Consider the following 27,378-nt stretch of genomic DNA (forward strand, 5'->3'; position numbering starts at 1 on the left):
TGACTTTTAAAAGAAGGGGCCTACTGGCAGATGTTCAAGGCATAAGATTGTCAAATCATTAAAAACTGAGGATTTACTTTAATTTAGGCCCCAGATTAAAACGAATAAAGAAGAAAACCAAAGTAATTAAGACTAAATCCGATGACAGGTCCCTCAGGTGGGGCTCTTTAGGAAAGGGGCGGACAATCCTGTACCACTTGTCAATTCTTACACCCAATACCAGCTAATGTTTGCAAATAAATTTGGCAAAAGGCGCCTGTCAGTAAAGCAAACAACTTAACATTTCAATTTTGTACCAAACTAGAACAGTCAGACTCATATTTTCAAACAGTTTCATTTGATTTCAACACACAACCTTGACATTCATACATTGAATAAGTGGGATCCTGACAGAATACCCCCCACACGCAACCCCCCCCCCCCCCCCCTGACAGAACAACCCCCAGACAAAACACCCCCCTGACAGAACAACCCCCAGACAAAACACCTCCCTGACAGAACAACCCCCAGACAAAACACCTCCCTGACAGAACAACCCCCAGACAAAACACCTCCCTGACAGAACAATCCCCAGAAAAAACACCTCCCTGACAGAACAATCCCAAGACAAAACACCTCCCTGACAGAACAACCCCCAGACAAAACACCCCCCCTGACAGAACTACCACCAGACAAAACACCTCCCTGACAGAACAATCCCCAGACAAAACACCTCCCTGACAGAACTACCCCAGACAAAACACCTCCCTGGCAGAACAACCCCCAGACAAAACACCTCCCTGACAGAACAACCCCCAGACAAAAACCTCCCGGACAGAACAACCCCCAGACAAAACACCTCCCTGACAGAACTACCCCCAGACAAAACATGTCCCTGACAGAACAACCCCCAGACAAAACACCTCCCTGACAGAACAACCCCCAGACAAAACACCTCCTTGGCAGAACAACCCCCCAGACAAAACACCTCCCTGACAGAACTACCCCAGACAAAACACCTCCCTGGCAGAACAACCCCCAGACAAAACACCTCCCTGACAGAACTACCCCCAGACAAAACATGTCCCTGACAGAACACCCCCCTCCCCAGGCAGAACACCTCCCTGACAGAACAACCCCCAGACAAGACACCTCCCTGACAGAACAACCCCCAAGACAAAACACCTCCTGCTACTTTTTGTATCGGTGAAAAAATCCTCCTCATTATTTGTTCAAGGTGAATAAAAACACCCGCAAAGGATAATCGACTATGACTAATCATGTTTTATCTATAAGCTATATTAGCATACAAAAGCATATTTGCCAGGCTTTCAAGGCTTGTTTTTATAAATAATAGAAAACTTGAGTAATAAAGTCCATGTTGAATGACCAAACTCATGTTATATTCTTTATAACTAGCAGTTTTAAAATGAGTTATAAAAGCCTGTCTTCTAGCACTGTGACTTACCAGTGAACAGGATGTTGTATAACTCGTTTCTTTTTATACAACAGTGCTTTTGAAGGATGACCAAAATGTTTTGTTTACAATCTGAAAATGCATTTGGGCTATTATATAAATGCACCAAGGTTGCAGTCTAAGACAGGAATTATCTCCCCTAACTTTGCGGGCTATGCACACCAAGGTTGCTGTCTCAGACAGGAATGATTTCCCCTGACTGTGTGGGCTATGTGCACCAAGGTTGCAATCTCAGACAGAAATTATCTCCCCTTACTGTGTGGGCTTTGAGCACCATAATTCCAGTCTTAGACAGGAATTAGCACCCCTTACTCTGCGGGATATGCGCATCAAGGTTGTTTTCTCAGACAGGAATTATCTCCCCTGACTGTCGGCTATGTGCACCAAGGTTGCAATCTCAGACAGGAATTATCTCCCCTGACTGTGTGGGCTATGTGCACCAAGGTTGCAGTTTCATACAGGAATTATATCCCCTGACTGTGTGGGCTATGTGTACCAACGTTGCTGCCTCAGAGAGCAATAATTTTTCCCTAACTGGGTTGGCTATGTGTACGAAGGTTGCTGCCTCAGACAGCAATAATTTTTCCCTGACTGGGTTGGCTATGTGGACCAAGGTTTCAGTCTCAGATAGGATTTGTCTTCCCTGACTGTGTGGGCTATGTGGACCAAGGTTGCACTCTCAGACAGGATTTGTCTTCCCTGACTATGTGGGCTATGTGGATCAAGGTTGCAGTGTCAGACAGGATTTGTTTCCCCTGACTGTGTGGGCTATGTGGACCAAGGTTGCACTCTCAGACTGGATTTGTCTTCCCTGACTGTGTGGGCTATGTGGACAAAGATTGCACTCTCAGACAGGAATTGTCTTCCCTGACTATGTGGGCTATGTGGGCCAAGGTTGCAGTCTCAGATAGGATTTGTCTTCCCTGACTGTGTGGGCTATGTGGACCAAGGTTGCACTCTCAGACAGGATTTGTCTTCCCTGACTGTGTGGGCTATGTGGACCAAGGTTGCAGGCTCAGATAGGATTTGTCTTCCCTGACTGTGTGGGCTATGTGGACCAAGGTTGCAGGCTCAGATAGGATTTGTCTTCCCTGACTGTGTGGGCTATGTGGACCAAGGTTGCACTCTCAGACAGGATTTGTCTTCCCTGACTGTGTGGGCTATGTGGACCAAGGTTGCACTCTCAGACAGGAATTATTTACCCAGGCTGTGTGGGCTATGTGGACAAAGATTGCGCTCTCAGACAGGATTTGTCTTCCCTGACTATGTGGGCCATGTGGACCAAGGTTGCACTCTCAGACAGGATTTGTCTTCCCTGACTGCGTGGGCTATGTGGACCAAGGTTGCACTCTCAGACAGGAATTATTTACCCAGGCTGTGTGGGCTATGTGGACCAGGGTTGCAGACTCAGACTGGATTTATTGTCCCTGGCTGTGTGGGCTATGTGGACCAAGGTTGCAGTCTTAGACATATTGTTTTTGCCCTGTCCGTCAGTCTGTCCGCATGAACTCTCATAACGGAATGGTAACAAGTACTGATACAATAAGCGTTCTTGCAATAACTACTATGTGGATGAATGACAATGCTATTCATTTTAATAAATCATTTCAGTCAAAGTATTTACTGTTATCAATATAATTATTAGGGATGGCAAATGAGTAGTAAAATTGGTAATCGAGTACTCTGACAATCTTCCGATCGAGTACTCAGGTACTCGATTACTCGAATAACTTGAATTGGTTTTCGGGAAGACAAGTTTGTGTATACATATATCGTTCATGTACTTTGTGCGTTGGTCGTAATATTGGCCATTTTCATCTTTAAATAAGACTGTCATTATGTACCTTAACAGAAAAATCAATTAAAAGAAAACAAATGTTGTTTCTTGCTTTTAATTTGTCCATTTCATTTCATTTTATAGATACATATTTACTAAAATATAAATGGAAAGTAAAACTCGGATCATATTCGAGCGTCTCAATGATCGGGACTACACTCAATAATGAACAACATTTAGAATTACGATGAACAAAAATTATTTATAAATTTGCTTAGTTGTTTCCTGTAGCATTCAATGTCCATTTTTTGGTTAAAACTCTCTAATTTGTAAACAATACAATTGTGTAGGAGATGTATACCGCTATTCAAACTTCAAAAATTGGTAACCAATTTTAATGATGTGTGTATATTGTTGAATAAAACATTTTAGTACAACTGAAGCTGTTATCTGCTAGACAAATTATGATGCAAGACATCAAAGATGCAAGCTAAAAATGTTTAAGTGTGAATATATAATTGGAATGAGGGTGAAACATAAGTTTAAGCATTCATAATATGAAAATGTACTATAGCAATTGGCAAAGGGAAATAACAACTGCATCTGACCAGCACCCAGTCTAAATGAAAAGGAAAGTTTAAAAAAATGTGTTATTCATAGACCCTTATCCTTTGTAAATTGTAAACCTGTATCCCTACAGACACAGCCTTCGGGCTGTGTCTAATAATCTTATAAGATATAATGCAAGTCACAAGTATATCGATTAAACTTGCAGGGCCATACAGATTTAAAAGTGAACAAAATTGATGTTAAAAAAAGTACTGAACAAATGCCGAATGTGTTTTTTACATCTTCCGACATTATATTAACTGTGTTGGACAGTGGTATATGGATTGGATTACAGTTTGTTTTTATTTTCTAGTATCACCAATGTTTGTTTTTTTCTAAATATTACAATTCTTGTTTATAAATAACATATTTGTATTGAAAGATCGACACTCATGTAATAATCTCTTAATCAATTTATTTCTAAAGCATAAAAGTGTCTCTACTTGCTCTGACTAAGGCTTGTTTTAGGTGTGCAAGACCTGTATCCCTACCTCTCAGGTGAAGGTCACACTTAGTGTTTACTCAAAATTGAATGCAGTATATCAGGACATAGAGTATAGGTGATCATGTCTGGGTTGTTACTTTCTCTTGTATGGGCAGATTTAGAAATTACTTACCACATGTGTTGGACATAAAATTATCAAGAAAGTGTGTCACATGCAACACAGGTGTCCCTACCTCTAAGGTCAAGGTCACACTTAGTGTTTTTTTACAATGGAATGCTTCATATAAGGACATAAGGGTATAGGTGGTCATGTCTGGGCTGTAACTTTCTCTTGTATGGACAGATTTTAAAATATTTTGCCACATGTGTTGGACATACCAAGCAACATGTAGTGTGCAAATCCTGTGTCCCTATCTCTAGAGTCAAGGTCACACTTAGTGTTTGTTCACAATAGAATGCTGCATATCAGGACATAGAGTATAGGGGGTCGTGTCCAGGCTGTAACTTTCTCTTGTATAGACAGATTTTAAAATACTATGCCACACGTGTTAGAAATACAATGACGACTTTTAACATGCAAATTCTGTGTCCCTACCTCTAAGGTCAAGGTCACACTTAGTGTTTGTTCACAATAGAATGCTGCATATCAGGACATAGAGTATAGGTTGTCGTGTCCAGGCTGTAACTTTCTCTTGTATAGACGGATTTGAAAATAACTTGCCACATGTGTTGGACATACCAAGCAACGTGTTGCGAGCAAGACCCATGTCCCTACCTCTATTTATAAATATTAGAAAACATGTGTATATCAAATTACGTATTGAATGACCGACCTTGAATATTCTCTATATCTAGCAGTTATAAAATTTGGCATAAGAACGTGTCTACTAGCAATGTGACTTACCAATAAACAGGATCTTGTATAATACATTTCTTATTATACAACAGTATTTTTGAGGGATTGACTAAACGTTGTGTTTATTACAATCTGAACCGCTCTTCCTTAATTACACATGTTGGCTATGTGCACCAAGGTTGCAGTCTCAGACAGGGATTATCTCCCCTATCTACACATAAACTCCCATAATTGAATGGTAAACAAGTACTTATCAGTTTGCAAAATTGCAATGCCAAATAAAAAATAAGGCTTTAGTGCGGTGTTGCGGCATTGGCATCTTGTTTAGTAGTTTGTTACTTATCTAATATCAATAGATACACTCCAGATTTACAGAATTAGGTGCGGTATAATATTCATCCTAACCATAAAATAAATAACTCCGAATTGCAACAGAAAAAAAAAAATCATGTAAAATGTGCATGAACTATTTGAACTACCCTGGTCATATATCTCAAAAGGAAATGTAGGACAAAACATCCCATGGACAAATCCTCCCACATGATTTTTGACTAGGTAGACAAAACATCCCAGATCATTTTGACACTCAAAGCCAATTAACAGTTAGTTAACAATTATTTACATTTAGAAATTATTAAATATCTGTGAGCTATCTATTCATATGGATTCATAATTGTTATTGGGTGGTCCGGGGCATGCCTCGTGGAACATTTTGAAAACAATGGTGCAATCTGGTGCATTCTGGGCGTTCTGAGGCCTTATTTTAATAATACAGGAAAATGGACATCTGCAGATTTAGGATCATGTACGTCAAGAACATATTCTGCAACTTTGGCTGATTTTTAAAAATTAAAAGGTCTGAAACATGTTGATTCAGCAGCGTACTCACGTATAGGCAGCTACGCGCCTGCTTACTGACAAAAGTTTATGGGATCTTTTGTCCAGGATAGGATATTTAGTCCGCCTAGTCAAAAAGGACAATTGGGCAGTTTTGTCCATGCGACGTTTTGTCCAGTTCCCCTCAAAAGGTTGTCTTCAAGTTGTAAAATGATAAGGCGTGAGACCACAGTTATTTTTACTATATGTTTCGTATAGACACTAACCTGGCTTTTGACTTTATACACATCCCAATTGAAAAACAAGGACATGGCATCTCTAGAACAATTCAAGACACAAAATATAATCACAAGAAAACACCATGTTGACCATTGACCCGACTGTCAAAATTGAGTTCAAAAACATAACCCTTCCGCCAAGGAGTCAATCGGCTACAAACAACTAATTTTCAGACTTCCACAAGCTATGGTTTTTCCAATATTTACACTGAAAACTATCAATTTCTGCAATAGAGTGTCATATTCAGTCAAGTTCTCTGCAAAAAGAACATTTTTTGCTTCTTTTTTATTCAATTTTAATAAAATATTGATACTTGAACACAAGCACTCTTTTTTCTGTATTCACATCCGGATCTTGGTCAACGGGGGGCAGATAACTGTGGTCTTGAGCCATGAAGATGTTTTTAATGCCAATGGAAATATGTATAGCCTGAGGAAATTGAAGCAATAATTGATAAGAAGGTCAACTTCCTACACTATATAATAATGGATTAATTTCTGCGATAAAGGCCTATATGAGGCATTCTAAATTTGTGCTTAATGACTTTAACTTTTTAGAATGTAGTAACCCATGTATGAACACTTTTATAAACCAAATTTTGACAAAAGAAAATGTTAACCGATTTCTATATAAAATCTTTGTTAATAATAATGAAATTCCAACAAGTCAACACAAATGGTTATAACAATATGAAAATGTCTGTATTAATTATGTCTGTATTAATTGGAAAAATGTCTATAGTTGTGTATTTAAGTGTACAAAAGATTCTTATATTCAATGGTTACAATTAAGAGTTCTTCATAGAATATTACCAACAAATTCATTATTATATAAAATGAAGCTGGTTGAAAATGATATTTGCTCCTTTTGTGAATGCCATGAAGAAACTCTTTTACATCCCTTTTGGGATTGCAATAAAATACAGCCGGTATTGCAGGATATGGTACATAAGTTGAATATTAATGACTCAAGTATTGTCATTAACAGTATGTTTGTATTGTTAGGTTCTGGAAATAATAATTTCAAATTTGATATACTTTTATTAGAATATAAGAAAGTTATTTTTCTGTGTAAAAGAAAAAAGTGTGTTCCAACAGTAATTGGTTTCAAAAATAGCCTTCAGTTAGCATGGAACATTTATGAAAATATTTCAGATAAATTTAAAAATGATTGGGCAATTGTAAGAAATTTGTTCTTGTAACTACACTTTTCAGATTTCAAGTTTTCATACAAAAGAATAATACAATGTATCATATAAACAATTATATCTTTTTTACATGCATGTTTTATATCTTTTTTTCTTTTCCTCTTCCCTTTTTTTCCCTTTTTTTCAGTCGTTCTTGGTTTATATGTACATTCGTAGTTTTTAAATTATTACTGATTACTGGTACATGAATTAACTGCTTTGGTATATCATGCTTGAAAGTTTTATATTATGTAATGATTTACTATGAAATGTAAAATGCATATATATTGTTGAATAAACAAAAGTTTGAAGAAAAAAAAAAAAAAAAAAGTATTTATATCATTAATGATGCACGTAATTACTCTTGAACTGATGTTATACATAATTGTCAAATGAGTATTTATGGATTAAGCGTGAATAACCATGCTTTAACATCAAGGCTTGTTAAATATTAGAAAAATTGTTTTGTTATATCTTGCAGTTATTTTTATATGTTAAGGCTTGTCTGTTTTGCTCACTAAGGTTTGGTTTTGTAAATATTTAGAATACTTGTTGACTAAAGTTAGTATTGAATGACCACTCATGTCATAATTTCTCTATATTTAGCAGTTATAAACTCAGATATAAAAGCATCTCTGCTAGGAATGTGACTTACCAATAAACAGGATGTTGTATAACACATTTCTCTGTACACCAGTACTTTTTAAGGATTATGTGAATCATGAAAAAATGGGTTCTAGTCTCAGACAGAAATTATCTCCCCTTACTCTGTTAAGGCTATGTGCACCAAGGTTGAAGTCTCAAACAGGATTTGTCTCCCCTGACTGTGTGGGCTAAGTGGACCAAGGTTGCAGTCTCAGACAGGAATTATCTCCCCTTACTTTGAGGGCTGTGCGTGTACCAAGGTTGCAGGCTCAGACAGGAATTATCTCCCCTGACTTTGAGGGCTATGTACACCAAGATTGCAGTCTCAGAAAGGAATTATCTCCCATAACTTTGTGGGCTATGTGCATTAAGGTTGCATTCTTAGACAGGATTTATCTACCCTTAATTAAATACACGTATGTTTTAACATTGTTTTGTCAATATAAGACCTTGTACCATGGTGGAGAGTATTTCTACACAATCATGACCTCCCATTATGAAACAGTAACAAGTACAATTATGTTTGAAAATGTTCTATGACTAATTTTGGGGTAAAACACAATACTTTTCATTTATTCTGCACACTTTTCCTAGAACATTGTCCTTCAGAACATGGTACAAAACTGTAATGTTACCTGCATTCCTAGATGAAACACTCATGTATAATCTCAATAACTTGGGATGTGGGTGTCCTGAAACTACTAAATATCTGACCTTATTGACATGCATGTAAAAACAATTGGGTATTTATGGGTATTTTGTACTTTTCTTTGGCACTTGAACATGGCTTATCATATTTAGAAGCTGTTAAAGCGATTTTGTTTCCAGCACACCTGCTAAAAAAACTACACTATTGTACTACAGAAGGTTACACAAAACTAATATTATCACCAAATTATTTTTTGGTTCAAGACATGCATACTGCCCAAAACTTTGAGTCATTATATCTTAAAGCCCAATTAAACAAAGTTGTCAATACTCTAGTATTCAATTTTCGATGTCATGTTAAACACTAAGCCATGTCACACAAATCCAGCCTGCTGTATGTACTGTCAGTTCAATGACAGGTATAATGTAACATATTGTACTTCCTTGACATTTTCTTTTATAAGAAAAGTTTCATAAAATTTCTTCATTTTCTTTCAGTACTGTGGGCTTCTAGAAGGCCCTAATGGAACTGAATGTGTGAACTGGGCCCACAACATGACTGACAGTGACCCATATATTCACCCGGCAATTGTTGTCAAGAAAAAAGTCATGCCAAAGAAGATCGCCAGTAAAGAGGCGCAAAAAGAAAAGACATGGCATGATGTGGTTTGTGTTTTTGCTCTTTTCAATTGTTGTTAAGGCGTATCAGTGCCAATTTTTATGACCCCAAAAAGGGAAGCATGTAGTTATTGCACTGTTCTGGTCAGTAAGTCTGTCTGTTACTGCTGCATCTTAAGTGTAACTTATTCAATCTTCTTGGAATTTCTATCAAACTTCACAGAATTGTACAGGAGCATGAGAAGGTATGTCATGCATGATAGCATTCTTGCTGTTACCTCAAAGGTCAAAGTCATACTTAGAGGTCAATTGAGCCCCTTGAGAAATTTCATAGAAATAATTATTTACACATTTGTTACTTACTCAATTGTGATCTGATTTTGATCAATCTTCACCAAAGTCTATTAGCATCATCGGAAGTCAAGTTGTGCAAAGGACAAAGCGTGTTCTTGCTTCTAAGGACAAGGTCACACTCAGAGGTCAATTGATAGAAATTTGAAACTTGAAATCAATTTTGATCAAACTTCTTAGAATCGTGTAGCAGCCTGAAAAGGTGTGTTGTGTAAAGCATTTGTGCACTCACCTTGATAGTGAAGTTCAAACTTATAGGGATTTAATAATAATAACGGATGTCTCATTTTGATCAGAGTTTCATCAAATTTTACAAAATGGCACAACAGTTTAAGAAGGTGTGTTTAGTAAAGCATTATTTTTTCTAACTTCAAATGTCAAGGTACCAAATATTGGTCATTTATGTAGCCTGATTTAATAGGAATATTTCTTGTCTCTGTTGTAACTCCTTTAATTAGATTTCAATCAAACTTCACAGAATTGTAGAGAAGCATGGAAGGTACGACATGCATAGAATTTGTGCTCTAAATGCAAAGTTTGAGTTCACACTCATTGGTCAGTGGAGCCAGATAGGAATTTCATAGTAATGTGTCAATATATGTTTTGATAAATAAATAAGTTATCCTAGGTCAAGTACATAGGACAGTTACAACTTTCTTTAAATTACTGTCATTTTTAAAATTGGCTCAAGAAAGATCAAATTGGAGGCATTTATCACACTATTGTGACATCTCTTTTTCCATTTTAACTTTGATTGTTAAGATAGGTTTTAAGTTGGGGTGACATGGTTGACACTAAACCGCCATATTCTAATAAAAACACAATTTATTAGTAATGATTTAATATTTAATAATCTTTTAATAATAAAATATTATATAAATATATATAATAAAAAGAAGAAAAAAATTATGCGTATTTAGATCTCAATGTGAACACCAAAAGTGAGTATTTAAAGCCACTCGTGAAATATACCTTTTGGTGCTCACTCTGTGAAATATATTTTGATCTTATACTGACATGAACAATTATCCTCTGTGTGGTTTGGTTTGTAGTTATAGTTTAAAACTAAAAGTAATATAGAACTTGTTAAGCAGCTAAAAACTCTCTTTTTTCAGTTTGACACGGATGCCCTGGAAAAGAAAATGGAAGTGCATGCTGGGATTCCTGTCGTTACCAAGGCAACATGGACGGAGATCATTGAGAAATCCCACGCCCCACGCCATGTATTCTATAAGGCGGGAAAATGGGCGGGAGAAGTCGCAAAAGTGTCTTTGGTAAAAATGGACATATTTGAATATTTTTGGTTGTAAGGGAGAACAGGAAGGGCTGTTACAGTCACCCTCACTATAGCTTTAATGTTGATGCTCCATCAAGTAAAAGTGACCTATATGCATAAATCTCAGTATTAGTTCAAAATTCATAAGGCATATCAGACTCTGACAGTGAAGTTATATAACTCTTGAACTAATTTGAATTAAAATTATTGCGATCTTTTTTCAGAATTTTTAACCAGGTTTTCAATGGAGACCAGGTTAATATTAGAAATGGGATGGCATTAGTAGGGCGGGCGGACCAGGTGAAGGTCACTGTTACTAAAAATAGAGAAATGGTTTCAGTAAGAATGGATGGATAGTGATGTAAATTGTGTTTAGGTAGCTTATGTGAAGAGCTAGCTAGCGATATAGTGGCACTTTTTTAGATGGGGCAATTGTGGCCACCTAGCTATTTATTGAAAAAAAAACATTATAAAGGAATATATATATACACAATTCATATGCTATTTGTATGTTTTGATCATTAAATTCATATAAGTTAAACATAATAATGCATTAAAATAAAGAAAAAAAATTGCATTAGCCTATAAAGTGTGCCGATACATTATGGATAAGAATACCGGTATATCACTGAGTGTAAGTAATTAGGTAATGTTCTTTGACTGTCATTATTTGAACTTTGAGCATACCAAAATTATTCATATACATACAGTCGAACCTCGTTCGCTCGAACTCCCAGGAACCGGCAAAAATAAGAGCCTCAAAAAGTTAAGCGGGACTGTTTACCTTCAGGTTTAAGTAATCGGTTATTTACATCCAGTTCGAGCGGACAAAGATTTCTAGCAAAGTGAGTTTGAGCCAACAGGGCTAGACTGTAGCATAAATCAACCAATTTTTTTATATACTGTATCGGTCATCCACCTTCATTCAGAGTTTGACATTCCTTGTTAAACACCTTATTCTCGTTTAAAGGTTGTGTACGTCATGGCAGATTGTGGAAATTGCCGAAGAAATAATCAAACTTTTCTCGACATTCAGACTGCTGTCCGTCACATTGGTAAGAATTTCTTTGCTTTAAATGTCAGATTTTCTTTTAATGATGAGTATTAAGTGAAGTATTTCATACACAGCAGCCAGTTGTAAAAAATCCACTATCTTTTTGGTATGGTCCAAGTTATCCAAATGTTCATTGATTGGTCAATATTTATCAAATTATTATTTCTAACCAATCAAATCATTTAAAAGTGTAAACTAGCCAAACAGTAACTTGTGGACAACTTACCATAGTTTTATACAGTTGGCTGCAGGTCTGTGAGTTTTCCCATGATCAGCAGTTTGTTACCTTGACTCGAAACTTCTAGTCAAAGTGCAAACCTTCAAAGTATAGTTTTAATTATCAGTAAAATCTCTTTATATAAAGCATTAGGGTTAATATTACAAATTTGGTGTTTTTACACCAACTAAGAATATAAGTATCTTCCATGGCTAAGAGTGTAAGATAGGTTTATCCCAACCCGAGCGTAAGGTGTTTTGTGGAAACGAGGTTTACCAAGTTTCAGCAAAACACCCTGCGCGAGAGTTGGGATGAACATATCTTACACGAGCGGCTATGGTAGATGCTTTTTCTCCCACGTCAGTTAAACAAAATTAAGTAAAAATGTACTTTTGCTAGAACTCTTTTGTGCGTATTTAAAATAAATGCGTATGGATATGTGATAATTCGTGGTTGTCAAGGATATGTGCGCAGTGATTCAGATTATGTTAATAGTGAAGTCGGTCTTTAAATAGTTCTGAGGAGTGAGAAGCATTATTTCCTGAAAGGTGCATGAAAACTGTTTTATGGTGACATTTGAAGTGAGAAATAATTAATTAGCATTCTAAATATTGCCACAAGACAAGGTTTCCATGATGCTACAGACCACAGTCTTCAACAAGAGAGGTAATTACAATGTGATGACCATTAAAAAGGAGTTCCATATGGGTACTTTGTTTATAGTTGCCCGTGGGCAAGATTATAAGTATCTTCCATGGCCGAGAGTGTAAGATAGGTTCATTCCGACCCGAGCGTAGGGTGTTTTGCGGAAAGGAAAACACCTTGCGCGAGGGTCGGGATGAACCTATCTTACACGAGTGGCTATGGTAGATGCGTTTCTCTCCCACCTCAGTTAAACAAATAAGTAGAAATGTATTTTTTGCTGGAACTCTTTATCTTACTCTACTCTTAACTCTACTTATCTGAGGTGGGAGAACTTACTTTCTTACCTTGCAAACTAATGTATATGATCATTTATATCAGATAAGATTCATTCTACCATCTTCAAAATGGTTGTTATTTCCTGTTAATAATGATATCATTTTAACAATAACCCATACATGTGATAACGTCCCGGATGTCCGGGATTGTCCCGGAAATCATATCTCTGTCACGGAGTCACGGAGGGTGCATGTTTGTCCCGGAAAGTCATAAAAAAAACGAAAAAAAAAATCTCGGAATCGATTATCAGCTATTTTGCCTGTCCGGGACACTGGTCGTAAAACACAGGACATGTTGACACTAATCTGTTAATTGGTACATGTGTCGATGAGGTCATCGTCAATCACTCTATAATTGATCTATTGGCCTATTGTTGTGCTTAACGAGACGGGGAGGGTTCTTGTATACAAATTCATTGTTTTCATATGGATTTGTTTGGTCTTATGAATGATAGCTTTTAATTGATGAATTGATATATACATGAGCATGAAGGTAAGTTCAAAGAAAGTGACAAAATGAGTAAAAAAACAAAATTAAAACATGGAAAACATCCCATATTCCATTCAAATTTCAAAGTCGATACGTCGTTATACATTAAACAACTTTAAACAATGTGATGAAATAATAAATATTTTGTAACGCATGTTCTCAAAAGCGCGGGAAAACAGGTGCCCGTATCATCGTATAGTTGTTTATTTCCTGTTTTGATGAAACCGAAAGTAGACTGCATATCCTCCTGGTTAGCACTTCATTTAAAGCCTGGGAAAATATCTGGTGGTTTTATTTTTTCAAGAAAATGCAGAAAAAACAAACCATGTCAAGTCAAAAATACGTCTTGGCAGTCAAAATAGGTACATTTTCCCGACATTAAAAAAGATTAAAATAGCCCCAGATATGCTCTAGAATGCACCACAGACGTTCCCCCATTTAAAAAAAAAATCAGGGGGGGGGGGGGCATGCTCCCAGACACCCCTGGTGTGCGTTGACATTACGACAAGTGTCCCGGAATCAACCCAAGAAAATATCCCATGTATGCAATAACCAAATAAATTCAAAGCATATCTAGTGGGTTTATTGATAAGACCCTATTTTCATTTGAATTTACTCCTGTAGGACAATTCTAAAATTTCAAAATATATCAGGTTAGACTCAATGCAACTGGGAATAACAGACACTTATAAAGTTCATGACTTTTTTGGCACTTAATTACACTAAATCGTTACAAAACACATGGCGGATCGAAGCCAAAATGCATCTAATGGGTGAGGGAAATACTTTAGAAAAAACAACATCTGCAGACATGTACAATGGCTGATTTTGCACACATGACTTGCATGATCATAACATTTGTTATCTTGTTATTTCTATGACTATAAATGGTCAATGTTCTCTTGGTTTCTTCAGATGGAGGGGCAATGTACTATGTGAACTGTACAGCTGAGCCCATCCTGTGCCGTAATCAGAAGATTCGAGGATTTCCAACTATCGTTGCATATCGGGGTCTTGGCTGGTTACGTCCTGGGGATTGTCTTACTAAGACAGCTGCGGCACGTTTTGGGAGTTCCGTCAGAATTGATTATCATGGAGTCATCAGAGTAATTATTCTTTACATTTAGTTTAAATAATTGATCAAGAGTGTTGTCTAAAGTTCATGAAATTAGAGAAAAACAAATGTTTGAATATAGTCCAAGTTGTGCCAACACATTGAAAACTGCAGGGACAAACCCAGAAGTCTAAAATCAGATATAGACCCTGTTATGGGGCGCAAGGTGAGAGCCCCAATAACACTAAACAAGAGACACCACTTGGAGTTTTTGAGGGGGACACCACAAGCAGACTACACTTTAAAACCCTTTAATGGTAAAATGTTCAGGCTTGGACAGTTGCTGAAATTAGATTTTTACATGGCAAAGCACATAAAATTTAAGCAAACTAGAACTGTCAAAACTAATGCTTCTTGATTTTAAATTCTCATGTGATGACAGAGAAGGTCACACTACAATTTTCAAAGAAAAGAAAATGTTTCGGGGCTTTAAAACCCCAAATTGTGGCAGTGTTTACTTTGCCCCAATCCACAATTGCTGGAAAACCATTTAAGTTTCTGAAACATCAAAAGAATGCCTGTACTGATTGTGTTAGTACCCAAGGAACAAAACACGTGTAGCAGTAACATGCCCTACTCCTACTCCTTTCTCCTGATGTGGAACAGAACACAATCATGTAGCAATAATCTAGCTGCATGACTTCAGCTGTGAATTTCACTAATTTTCACACAGAAAAAGAATGCAGTTGCAGTTAATTGCTTATAGCCTTACCTACTTGAAGTTCACTTATGTAACTATCAGTTTAGCAAAGCTCTTAGCAGGTTTATCAGTTTGTCGTTATTTATTGAAGCTGTTGTACTGCCCCTATTTCTCGAACAATCTTACGCCCCAGGGCTTCTAAAAACAAACAATTTTCCGGTCTGGACCGGTTTTAACTCAGCCGCACCAATTTATGTTTATGTTATAGTTCAATTTTAGCGGTGTACTGAAAATACAGTGGTCATATCAGACTGAGGTGGCCTGCTCTATTTTCTGTAAATCGTCAGAATGGTCTCAATCTTATTTGTTGTTTTTTGGTGCATGTGTCAGAATCGATCTACATTCAATAAATCCCCCCGAGATTATTTGTCATTAGTCACACAAAAATGTAACTATCAAATATATACATCCTTTTATTACTGTCACTAGTTGAACAAGTAAGTCTTGGCGGAAAAATACACTGATTGCAATATACTGGTACGTTTAGCGTATGAAATGCATTCTTCAGAATTGAGCAATCAAAATTATAAACTTAAATTTTCTAAACATGAAAAATTTGTGCTTTTAAAAGCCAAGGAAAAATATACTTTGTTTGTGGTATACAATATATATAAGTTATATGATGATGCTTGCATTATATTTGATTCTTTAAATTGAAGAATAATAACGAACCTTCTCTGTTTAGTCCAGCTTGGATAGACACCTTGTGGACATTTCTATGAAATATTATATTAGTACCCAGCCATAATTTCAAAGAAACACCCACTCTTTGTCTATTCTTTACAAAGATACTTAGCTTAGCTGGCTATTTTTGTTTTGATACAAATTCTGAAATGTTCTCCTTTTAAAGGGAGTTCAGACTAGCTTTTAAAGCTGCACTCTCACAGATTGAATGTTTTGACATCTTATTTATTTTTATCTTGGCACGAGCCAATTTTGGAAACCAGTTATATAAGACTGCTGACAAAAAGTAAGGTAGCAGATTTTTATATTTAAGTTCTAAAATTGACGTTTTTATTTTTCTTAAACCGTTACTAACGGTTTAAGCCATAGAACATTAATTTTCAAACGGAAATATGAAAATCTAGGATGAGTGTTTTTGTCAGCAAACTTTAATCATTCATGGTTTGCAGATATCTACGCAAAAAAATTGCTCTTTCCAAGACAAAAAAATAAAAAATGGTAAATCTGTGAGAGTGCAGCTTTAAAGGGAAGTACTTTTGGAGGTGCATAGTAAAGTGTGATGCAAAATATAAAGAAGTAGTACATTATAATTATGTTCAACTTATTGACTTTATTGATCAAAACAAAACAAAAAAGCATATCAATTGTGTATATAGATAAAAAAAATATTTGCAATTTTTGACGTTTTTTATTTGGAGAATTTAATTTCGGCCTAGTAGATATTGAATGAAAAAAGCGTAGATAAAGGATAATATATTTTTAACTGTACACAATTAAATCATATGCTTTTTTGTTTTGATCATGAAATTCAATTGAGTTAAACATAATTATTTACTCATTAAAATTAAAAACAACAAGTTTCTTGCATCTGCCTAATATGTGTGCCTTAAAGATGCACTCTCCCAAATAAGATTTACCACAAATGATACAATTGTTTTAATATAACCAAAAGGGATGAATAAATGTCTAAAACAATGGTTCTTATGAAGGATAACGAGTTTAAATTGAAAGAAATTTGCAGAAAACATGATAGTTCTACCTTATAAGACGGTACTAACTCACACTTAATATTTTAGCAATCACCAGTTAATTAATATTTTTGTGCTTTAACCTGTTCAAAACATGGTAACAATCTTGTTTTTAGTAATTAATATTTTCCATAAATGCAATATTTTGCAAGTAGTGAAAGGTTGATCAGTCAAAATTTATGTTTATTAAATATGTGTGTGTGTATTGCTTTTGAATAAGAGTGTCACTTTAATCAAGGTAAACTTGGTACCTATATAAAATCAAGTTTTATCAAGAAATGTGGCTTATTGAAATGATTGTTACTTGATAAACCTGTTATGCATACATGTACGTAGATATTTCAAGAAATTTTGGGCCTGGATTTGAAGGTGCACAATATTTTGGCTGAAATATGACAAATTCAAATAAGAATATTTATTAGCCATTGTTCAGTAATATTACCGCCCAAATTATGTTTAAGTGAAAATTGTTAATTACCGGTAACTTTATGAATGAAATTCATATGAAATTACTGATACAGGCAATAAAAGGGGTACTCCTTGAATGAAATGATCATGAAGTGCGAAAATTCACGCCATTGTTTTTATGGCTATGCCGGTATTTTTATTGGCAACGATCGTGGTGGTAATTTTTATGCTAAATACGCTAATCATGATACGGGCTTGAAATGTCGAGAACCTCCCAACAACAAGTTGTTTACTAAAGTGAAATACCCGGTATGTACTGAAACAGTTGAAAAATGTTGTCATTGAAAAGAATACTTGAGGGCAGAGCTCAAAACAGAATGATGTTGAACAGCAGAAATGGGACATTTGATTAATTCAGTTCTCATTTTCTTCACATTTTTTAACACTTGTCATGTCAACATGGTAGTATAAGTGAAATATTAGTGGTAAATGTGTTTTTATTCTTCTGCCATGTTTTAATCTACCATTTTTCAGTCCCATTCTACCAAGAAACCATTTGGGAGCATTCTCCACTTGCACCCAAAATAACATTTTGATGTTTATTGATTGACTATGTAGTGACTGAATCTTACAATTATGATTTCAGACTGAAGCGGTTCTAGACTGGTTTTCCCGAGTAGCTGACAGTGCCGTTACTGACCTTCCATCTTCAGACACCCTCCCAGACTTTCAGGTTTGTCTTGTTGTTGTTGTTGGTTGCCATTCCTTTTAACGTATATAAGAATGATCAAACTCCACTGTGAACATGAGGCTTGGTGGTCAGGAGTGGTTTGTTTATACAGAAATCCCTTATCCAAAGGGTGCAGTACCCCTGGAGCTGACCAAGTTACTCTTCATATTTGTAAACAGCTGCCATGAAAAAAAATCATAATGTATAAACATTATTATGTAAAAAGGTTAGTTCTTATATCCCTATGGTTCTTATTTCTGTGTAGGATAAATGAAGACAAGATTCAAGAGCTAGTGGTATATGTGTCCACCTCTGACCCAGGTGGTTGTTGGCTAGGTCTATACCAGTGTGAGAGTGGCCTAGTGGTATAGGTGTCCACCTCTCAGTCTCACCCAAGAGGTTGTTGGCTAGGTCTCCACCAGAGTGAGAGTGGCCTAGGGGTATAGGTGTCCACCTCTCACCCAAGAGGTTGTTGGCTAGGGCTCCACCAGGGTGAGAATGGCCTAGTGGTACAGGTGTCCACCTCTCATCCAAGAGGTTGTTGGCTAGGTCTCCACCAGAGTGAGAGTGGCCTAGTGGTATAGGTGTCCACCTCTCACCCAAGAGGTTGTTGGCTAGGGCTCCACCAGGGTGAGAGTGGCCTAGTGGTACAGGTGTCCACCTCTCATCCAAGAGGTTGTTGGCTAGGTCTCCACAAGGGTGAGAGTGGCATAGTGGTATATGTGTCCACCTCTCATCCAAGAGGTTGTTGGCTAGGTCTCCACCAGTGTGAGAGTGGCCTAGTGGTATAGGTGTCCACCTCTCACCCTGGAGGTTGTTGGCTAGGTCTCCACCAGGGTGAGAGTGGCCTAGTGGTATAGGTGTCCACCTCTGACCCAAGAGGTTGTTGGCTAGGTCTCCACCAGGATGAGAGTGGCCTAGCAGTATATGTGTCCACCTCTCACCCAAGAGGTTGTTGACTAGGTCTCCACAGGGGTGAGAGTGGCCTAGTGGTATAGGTGTCCACCTCTCACCCAAGAGGTTGTTGGCTAGGGCTCCACCAGGGTGAGAGTGGCCTAGTGGTACAGGTGTCCACCTCTCATCCAAGAGGTTGTTGGCTAGGTCTCCACCAGGGTGAGAGTGGCCTAGTGGTATAAGTGTCCACCTCTCACCCAAGAGGTTGTTGGCAAGGTCTCCACAAGGGTGAGAGTGGCCTAGTGGTATAGGTGTCCACCCCTCACCCTGGAGGTTGTTGGCTAGGTCTCCACCAGGGTGAGAGTGGCAGAGTGGTATAGGTGTCCACCTCTCACCCAAGAGGTTGTTGGCTAGGTCTCCACCAGAATGAGAGTGGCCTAGTGGTATATGTGTCCACCTCTGACCCAAGAGGTTGTTGGCTAGGTTTCCACAAGGGTGAGAGTGGTCTAGTGGTATAGGTGTCCACCTCTCATCCAAGAGGTTGTTGGCTAGGTCTCCACCAGGGTGAGAGTGGCCTAGTGGTATATGTGTCCATCTCTCATCCAAGAGTTTGTTGGCTCGGTCTCCACCAGATGAGAGTGGCCTAGTGGTATATGTGTCCACCTCTCACCCAAGAGGTTGTTGGTTAGATCTCCACCAGGGTGAGAGTGGCCTAGTGGTACAGGTGTCCACCTCTCACCCAAGAGGTTGTTGGTTAGATCACCACCAGGGTGAGAGTGGTCTAGTGGTATATGTGTCCACCTCTGACCCAGGAGGTTGTTGGCTAGGTCACAACCAGGGTGAGAGTGGTCTAGTGGTATATGTGTCCATCTCTCATCCAAGAGGTTGTTGGCTAGGTCTCCACCAGGGTGAGAGTGGTCTAGTGGTATATGTGTCCACCTCTGACCCAAGAGGTTGTTGGCTAGGTCTCCACCAGGGTGAGAGTGGTCTAGTGGTATATGTGTCCACCTCTCACCCAAGAGGTTGTTGGCTAGGTCTCCACCAGGGTGAGAGTGGTCTAGTGGTATAGGTGTCCACCTCTCACCCAAGAGGTTGTTGGCTTGGTCTCCACCAGAGTGAGAGTGGTCTAGTGGTATAGGTGTCCACCTCTCACCCAAGAGATTGTTGGCTAGGTCTCTACAAGGGTGAGAGTGGCCTAGTGGTATAGGTGTCCACCTCTCATCCAAGAGGTTGTTGGCTAGGTCTCCACCAGGGTGAGAGTGGCCTAGTGGTATATGTGTCCACCTCTCACCCAAGATATTGTTGGCTAGGTCTCCACCAGGGTGAGAGTGGCCTAGTGGTATAGGTGTCCACCTCTCACCCAAGAGGTTGTTGGCTAGGTCTCAACCAGATGAGAGTGGCCTAGTGGTATAGGTGTCCACCTCTCATCCAAGAGGTTGTTGGCTAGGTCTCCACCAGGGTGAGAGTGGCCTAGTGGTATAGGTGTCCACCTCTCACCCAAGAGGTTGTTGGCTAGGGCTCCACCAGGGTGAGAGTGGCCTAGTTGTATATGTGTCCACCTCTCACCCAAGAGGTTGTTGGCTAGGTCTCCACCAGTGTGAGAGTGGCCTAGTGGTATATGTGTCCACCTCTCACCCAAGAGGTTGTTGGCTAGGTCTCCACCAGGGTGAGAGTGGTCTAGTGGTATAGGTGTCCACCTCTCACCCAGGAAGTTGTTGGCTAGGTCTCCACAAGGGTGAGAGTGGTCTAGTGGTATAGGTGTCCACCTCTGACCCAAGAGGTTGTTGGCTAGGTCTCCACCAGGGTGAGAGTGGCCTAGTGGTATAGGTGGCCACCTCTCATCCAAGAGATTGTTGGCTAGGTTTCCACCAGATGAGAGTGGCCTAGTGGTATAGGTGTCCACCTCTCATCCAAGAGGTTGTTGGCTAGGTCTCCACCAGATGAAAGTGGCCTAGTGGTATATGTGTCCACCTCTCACCCAAGAGGTTGTTGGCTAGGTCTCCACCAGATGAGAGTGGCCTAGTGGTATAGGTGTCCACCTCTCACCCAAGAGGTTGTTGGCTAGGTCTCCACCAGGGTGAGAGTGGCCTAGTGGTATAGGTGTCCACCTCTCACCCAAGAGGTTGTTGGTTAGATCACCACCAGCGTGAGAGTGGCCTAGTGGTATAGGTGTGCACCTCTCATCCAAGAGGTTGTTGGCTAGGTCTCCACCAGGGTGAGAGTGGTCTAGGGGTACAGGTGTCCACCTAGGTCTCCACCAGGGTGAGAGTGGCCTAGTGGTATATGTGTCCACCTCTCATCCAAGAGGTTGTTGGCTAGGTCTCCACCAGGGTGAGAGTGGCCTAGTGGTATAGGTGTCCACCTCTCACCCAAGAGGTTGTTGGTTAGATCACCACCAGGGTGAGAGTTGCCTAGTGGTATAGGTGTCCACCTCTCACCCAAGAGATTGTTGGCTAGGTCTCCACCAGGTTGAGAGTGGCCTAGTGGTATAGGTGTCCACCTCTCACCCAAGAGGTTGTTGGCTAGGTCTCCACCAGGGAGGGAGTGGCCTAGTGGTATATGTGTCCACCTCTCACCCAAGAGATTGTTGGCTAGGTCTCCACCAGTGTGAGAGTGGCCTAGTGGTATATGTGTCCACCTCTCACCCAAGAGGTTGTTGGCTAGGTCTCCATCAGGGTGGGAGTGGCCTAGTGGTATATGTGTCCACCTCTCACCCAAGAGATTGTTGGCTAGGTCTCCACCAGTGTGAGAGTGGCCTAGTGGTATAGGTGTCCACCTCTCACCCAAGAGGTTGTTGGTTATGGTTAGATCACCACCAGATGAGAGTGGCCTAGTGGTATATGTGTCCACCTCTCACCCAAGAGGTTGTTGGCTAGGTCTCCACCAGTGTGAGAGTGGCCTAGTGGTATATGTGTCCACCTCTCACCCAAGAGGTTGTTGGTTATGGTTAGATCACCACCAGATGAGAGTGGCCTAGTGGTATAGGTGTCCACCTCTCACCCAAGAGGTTGTTGGCTAGGTCTCCACCAGGGTGAGAGTGGCCTAGTGGTATATGTGTCAACCTCTCACCCAAGAGATTGTTGGCTAGGTCTCCACCAGGGTGAGAGTGGTCTAGTGGTATATGTGTCCACCTCTCACCCAAGAGGTTGTTGGTTATGGTTAGATCACCACCAGCGTGAGAGTGGCCTAGTGGTATATGTGTCCACCTCTCACCCAAGAGGTTGTTGGCTAGGTCTCCACCAGGGTGAGAGTGGTCTAGTGGTACAGGTGTCCACCTCTCATCCAAGAGGTTGTTGGCTAGGTCTCCACCAGTGTGAGAGTGGTCTAGTGGTATAGGTGTCCACCTCTCATCCAAGAGGTTGTTGGTTATGGTTAGATCACCACCAGCGTGAGAGTGGCCTAGTGGTATATGTGTCCACCTCTCACCCAAGAGATTGTTGGCTAGGTCTCCACCAGGGTGAGAGTGGCCTAGTGGTATATGTGTCCACCTCTCACCCAAGAGGTTGTTGGTTATGGTTAGATCACCACCAGATGAGAGTGGCCTAGTGGTATATGTGTCCACCTCTAACCAAAGAGGTTGTTGGTTATGGTTAGATCACCACCAGATGAGAGTGGCCTAGTGGTATATGTGTCCACCTCTCACCCAAGAGGTTGTTGGCTAGGTCTCCACCAGGGTGAGAGTGGTCTAGTGGTATAGGTGTCCACCTCTCATCCAAAAGGTTGTTGGCTAGGGCTCCACCAGGGTGAGAGTGGCCTAGTTGTATATGTGTCCACCTCTCATCCAAGAGGTTGTTGGCTAGGTCTCCACCAGTGTGAGAGTGGCCTAGTGGTATATGTGTCCACCTCTCACCCAAGAGGTTGTTGGCTAGGTCTACACCAGGGTGAGAGTGGTCTAGTGGTATAGGTGTCCACCTCTCACCCAGGAAGTTGTTGGCTAGGTCTCCACAAGGGTGAGAGTGGTCTAGTGGTATAGGTGTCCACCTCTCACCCAAGAGGTTGTTGGCTAGGTCTCCACCAGGGTGAGAGTGGCCTAGTGGTATAGGTGTCCACCTCTCATCCAAGAGGTTGTTGGCTAGGTCTCCACCAGATGAGAGTGGCCTAGTGGTATAGGTGTCCATCTCTCATCCAAGAGGTTGTTGGCTAGGTCTCCACCAGATGAAAGTGGCCTAGTGGTATATGTGTCCACCTCTCACCCAAGAGGTTGTTGGCTAGGTCTCCACCAGATGAGAGTGGCCTAGTGGTATAGGTGTCCACCTCTCACCCAAGAGGTTGTTGGCTAGGTCTCCACCAGGGTGAGAGTGGCCTAGTGGTATAGGTGTCCACCTCTCACCCAAGAGGTTGTTGGTTAGATCACCACCAGCGTGAGAGTGGCCTAGTGGTATAGGTGTCCACCTCTCATCCAAGAGGTTGTTGGCTAGGTCTCCACCAGGGTGAGAGTGGTCTAGTGGTACAGGTGTCCACCTAGGTCTCCACCAGGGTGAGAGTGGCCTAGTGGTATATGTGTCCACCTCTCATCCAAGAGGTTGTTGGCTAGGTCTCCACCAGGGTGAGAGTGGCCTAGTGGTATAGGTGTCCACCTCTCACCCAAGAGGTTGTTGGTTAGATCACCACCAGGGTGAGAGTGGCCTAGTGGTATAGGTGTCCACCTCTCACCCAAGAGATTGTTGGCTAGGTCTCCACCAGGTTGAGAGTGGCCTAGGGGTATAGGTGTCCACCTCTCACCCAAGAGGTTGTTGGCTAGGTCTCCACCAGGGAGGGAGTGGCCTAGTGGTATATGTGTCCACCTCTCACCCAAGAGATTGTTGGCTAGGTCTCCACCAGTGTGAGAGTGGCCTAGTGGTATATGTGTCCACCTCTCACCCAAGAGGTTGTTGGCTAGGTCTCCATCAGGGTGGGAGTGGCCTAGTGGTATATGTGTCCACCTCTCACCCAAGAGATTGTTGGCTAGGTCTCCACCAGTGTGAGAGTGGCCTAGTGGTATAGGTGTCCACCTCTCACCCAAGAGGTTGTTGGTTATGGTTAGATCACCACCAGATGAGAGTGGCCTAGTGGTATATGTGTCCACCTCTCACCCAAGAGGTTGTTGGCTAGGTCTCCACCAGGGTGAGAGTGGCCTAGTGGTATATGTGTCCACCTCTCACCCAAGAGGTTGTTGGCTAGGTCTCCACCAGTGTGAGAGTGGCCTAGTGGTATATGTGTCCACCTCTAACCCAAGAGGTTGTTGGTTATGGTTAGATCTCCACTAGGGTGAGAGTGGCCTAGTGGTACAGGTGTCCACCTCTCACCCAAGAGGTTGTTGGTTAGATCTCCACCAGGGTGAGAGTGGACTAGTGTTATATGTGTCCACCTCTCACACAAGAGATTGGTTGGCTAGGTCTCCACCAGGGTGAGAGTGGTCTAGTGGTATATGTGTCGACCTCTCACCCAAGAGGTTGTTGGTTATGGTTAGATCACCACCAGATGAGAGTGGCCTAGTGGTATATGTGTCCACCTCTCACCTAAGAGGTTGTTGGCTAGGTCTCCACCAGGGTGAGAGTGGTCTAGTGGTATAGGTGTCCACCTCTCATCCAAGAGGTTGTTGGCTAGGTCTCCACCAGTGTGAGAGTGGTCTAGTGGTATAGGTGTCCACCTCTCATCCAAGAGGTTGTTGGTTATGGTTAGATCACCACCAGCGTGAGAGTGGCCTAGTGGTATATGTGTCCACCTCTCACCCAAGAGATTGTTGGCTAGGTCTCCACCAGGGTGAGAGTGGCCTAGTGGTATATGTGTCCACCTCTCACCCAAGAGGTTGTTGGTTATGGTTAGATCACCACCAGATGAGAGTGGCCTAGTGGTATATGTGTCCACCTCTAACCCAAGAGGTTGTTGGTTATGGTTAGATCACCACCAGATGAGAGTGGCCTAGTGGTATATGTGTCCACCTCTCACCCAAGAGGTTGTTGGCTAGGTCTCCACCAGGGTGAGAGTGGTCTAGTGGTATAGGTGTCCACCTCTCATCCAAGAGGTTGTTGGCTAGGTCTCCACCAGGGTGAGAGTGGCCTAGTGGTATAGGTGTCCACCTCTCATCCAAGAGTTTGTTGGCTCGGTCTCCACCAGATGAGAGTGGCCTAGTGGTATATGTGTCCACCTCTCACCCAAGAGGTTGTTGGTTAGATCTCCACTAGGGTGAGAGTGGCCTAGTGGTACAGGTGTCCACCTCTCACCCAAGAGGTTGTTGGTTAGATCACCACCAGGGTGAGAGTGGTCTAGTGGTATATGTGTCCACCTCTGACCCAGGAGGTTGTTGGCTAGGTCACAACCAGGGTGAGAGTGGTCTAGTGGTATATGTGTCCACCTCGCATCCAAGAGGTTGTTGGCTAGGTCTCCACCAGGGTGAGAGTGGTCTAGTGGTATATGTGTCCACCTCTGACCCAAGAGGTTGTCGGCTAGGTCTCCACCAGGGTGAGAGTGGTCTAGTGGTATATGTGTCCACCTCTCACCCAAGAGGTTGTTGGCTAGGTCTCCACCAGGGTGAGAGTGGTCTAGTGGTATATGTGTCCACCTCTCACCCAAGAGGTTGTTGGCTAGGTCTCCACCAGATGAGAGTGGCCTAGTGGTATAGGTGTCCACCTCTCATCCAAGAGGTTGTTGGCTAGGTCTACATCAGATGAGAGTGGCCTAGTGGTATAGGTGTCCACCTCTCATCCAAGAGGTTGTTGGCTAGGTCTACACCAGATGAGAGTGGCCTAGTGGTATAGGTGTCCACCTCTCATCCAAGAGGTTGTTGGCTAGGTCTCCACCAGAGTGAGAGTGGCCTAGTTGTATATGTGTCCACCTCTCATCCAAGAGGTTGTTGGCTAGGTCTCCACCAGAGTGAGAGTGGCCTAGTGGTATATGTGTCCACCTCTCACCCAAGAGGTTGTTGGCTAGGTCTCCACTAGGGTGAGAGTGGCCTAGTGGTACAGGTGTTCACCTCTCTTCCAAGAGGTTGTTGGTTTGATCTTTACCAGGGTGAATCTTGCGAAGTGGTATATATAGGTGTCCACCTCTCACCCAAGAGGCTGTGGGTTTGTACTTCATCAGCTTGAGTGTGGCCTAGTGCTGTAGGTGGCCACCTCTCTCTTGTATAATATGCCAAAATACCCAAATCAGGCTGTTGGGAATCCGAATGTTACTATGTCTGGGATGCATATGCAAGTTTCCAGTTTAAGACTTGTCTTGATTAAAATAAACCAAGCATATAAAAGTTAAAAATATTTTTATGGGAAATAAATTGTCGTGAATTGATTGATATATTCTTGTGTAAAGTGATAAAGGTAATAGTCCACCTTTAACCAATAAGTCAAAGAATACCTGAGTTCTGGTTATAATGAAAAACACGAAGCGCTAGCAATATAACAATTGGGTTCATGATTCCATGAACGCAATGAAAATTTTATTCTTTAGTTAATTATACACGAAATATTGCATCAATATATATTGATATATAAACCAGCCATGAGTTCCATAAAGGCCTAACAGTTGCTTATGTTACCTAATGTAAGCAAAGTGTTTTGTATTGTAACCCTGTTGCATCATAGCACATACACAGCATACGGGGAACCAGATAGCAAGCATTAGCTGCAAATGCCTTTTCTGAACATAAAGCATTGCTTGTGTTTTTCAGGATAAAGATGTTAAGTTGGTTGCCCAGGTTGCAGAAGGTGAGGAAGGCTGGGATTTTCAGTGTTTACGTCTGCTGTGTGAGCATTTACACCCAGTTGTTGACTGCTACAGTGTGACAGAGGGGCAGTCAACAATATCACTGGAATGGTTGTAAATGAGGTAAGACCAATTAAGAAACACACAACATTTTAAGCATAATCTTAAGCATACATGTATATGGGAACATGCTTTCTTGTTACACAAACAAGAGGACACTTCAAATCAGAGCCTATTAATCCCAACAGTAAAAATTCTCCCTTTCACCAAATGTTATTTTTATCCGCTAAGTGTTTGAAAACAAGGGCCAGATAGCTTATCAAAATCAAAAATGGTGAGCCAGGGACATACCAAAAAACATCACATTTGGGGCTGGAAATAAATGTTTTTCATGTGGTAACGTTACACCATGTCTG

The 27,378-nt window shown here is 40.8% G+C and overlaps 1 protein-coding gene across 1 annotated transcript in view; it reads left to right on the forward strand.

Annotated features, from left to right (window-relative positions):
* LOC128215488 (uncharacterized) overlaps window positions 1-27,080 on the forward strand; it is a 39,526-nt gene extending 12,446 nt beyond the window's left edge. Inside the window, exons 2-7 of the mRNA XM_052922170.1 lie at window positions 9,237-9,404; window positions 10,823-10,981; window positions 11,954-12,038; window positions 14,640-14,830; window positions 18,305-18,391; window positions 26,928-27,080. Of these exons, the coding sequence (XP_052778130.1) occupies window positions 9,237-9,404; window positions 10,823-10,981; window positions 11,954-12,038; window positions 14,640-14,830; window positions 18,305-18,391; window positions 26,928-27,080 (843 nt within the window). The remainder of the gene's footprint in view (window positions 1-9,236; window positions 9,405-10,822; window positions 10,982-11,953; window positions 12,039-14,639; window positions 14,831-18,304; window positions 18,392-26,927) is intronic.
* Window positions 27,081-27,378: the final 298 nt, after the last annotated feature.

Source organism: Mya arenaria, chromosome 13, assembly GCF_026914265.1.
Source record: "Mya arenaria isolate MELC-2E11 chromosome 13, ASM2691426v1".
Taxonomy (NCBI): Eukaryota; Metazoa; Mollusca; class Bivalvia; order Myida; family Myidae; genus Mya; species Mya arenaria.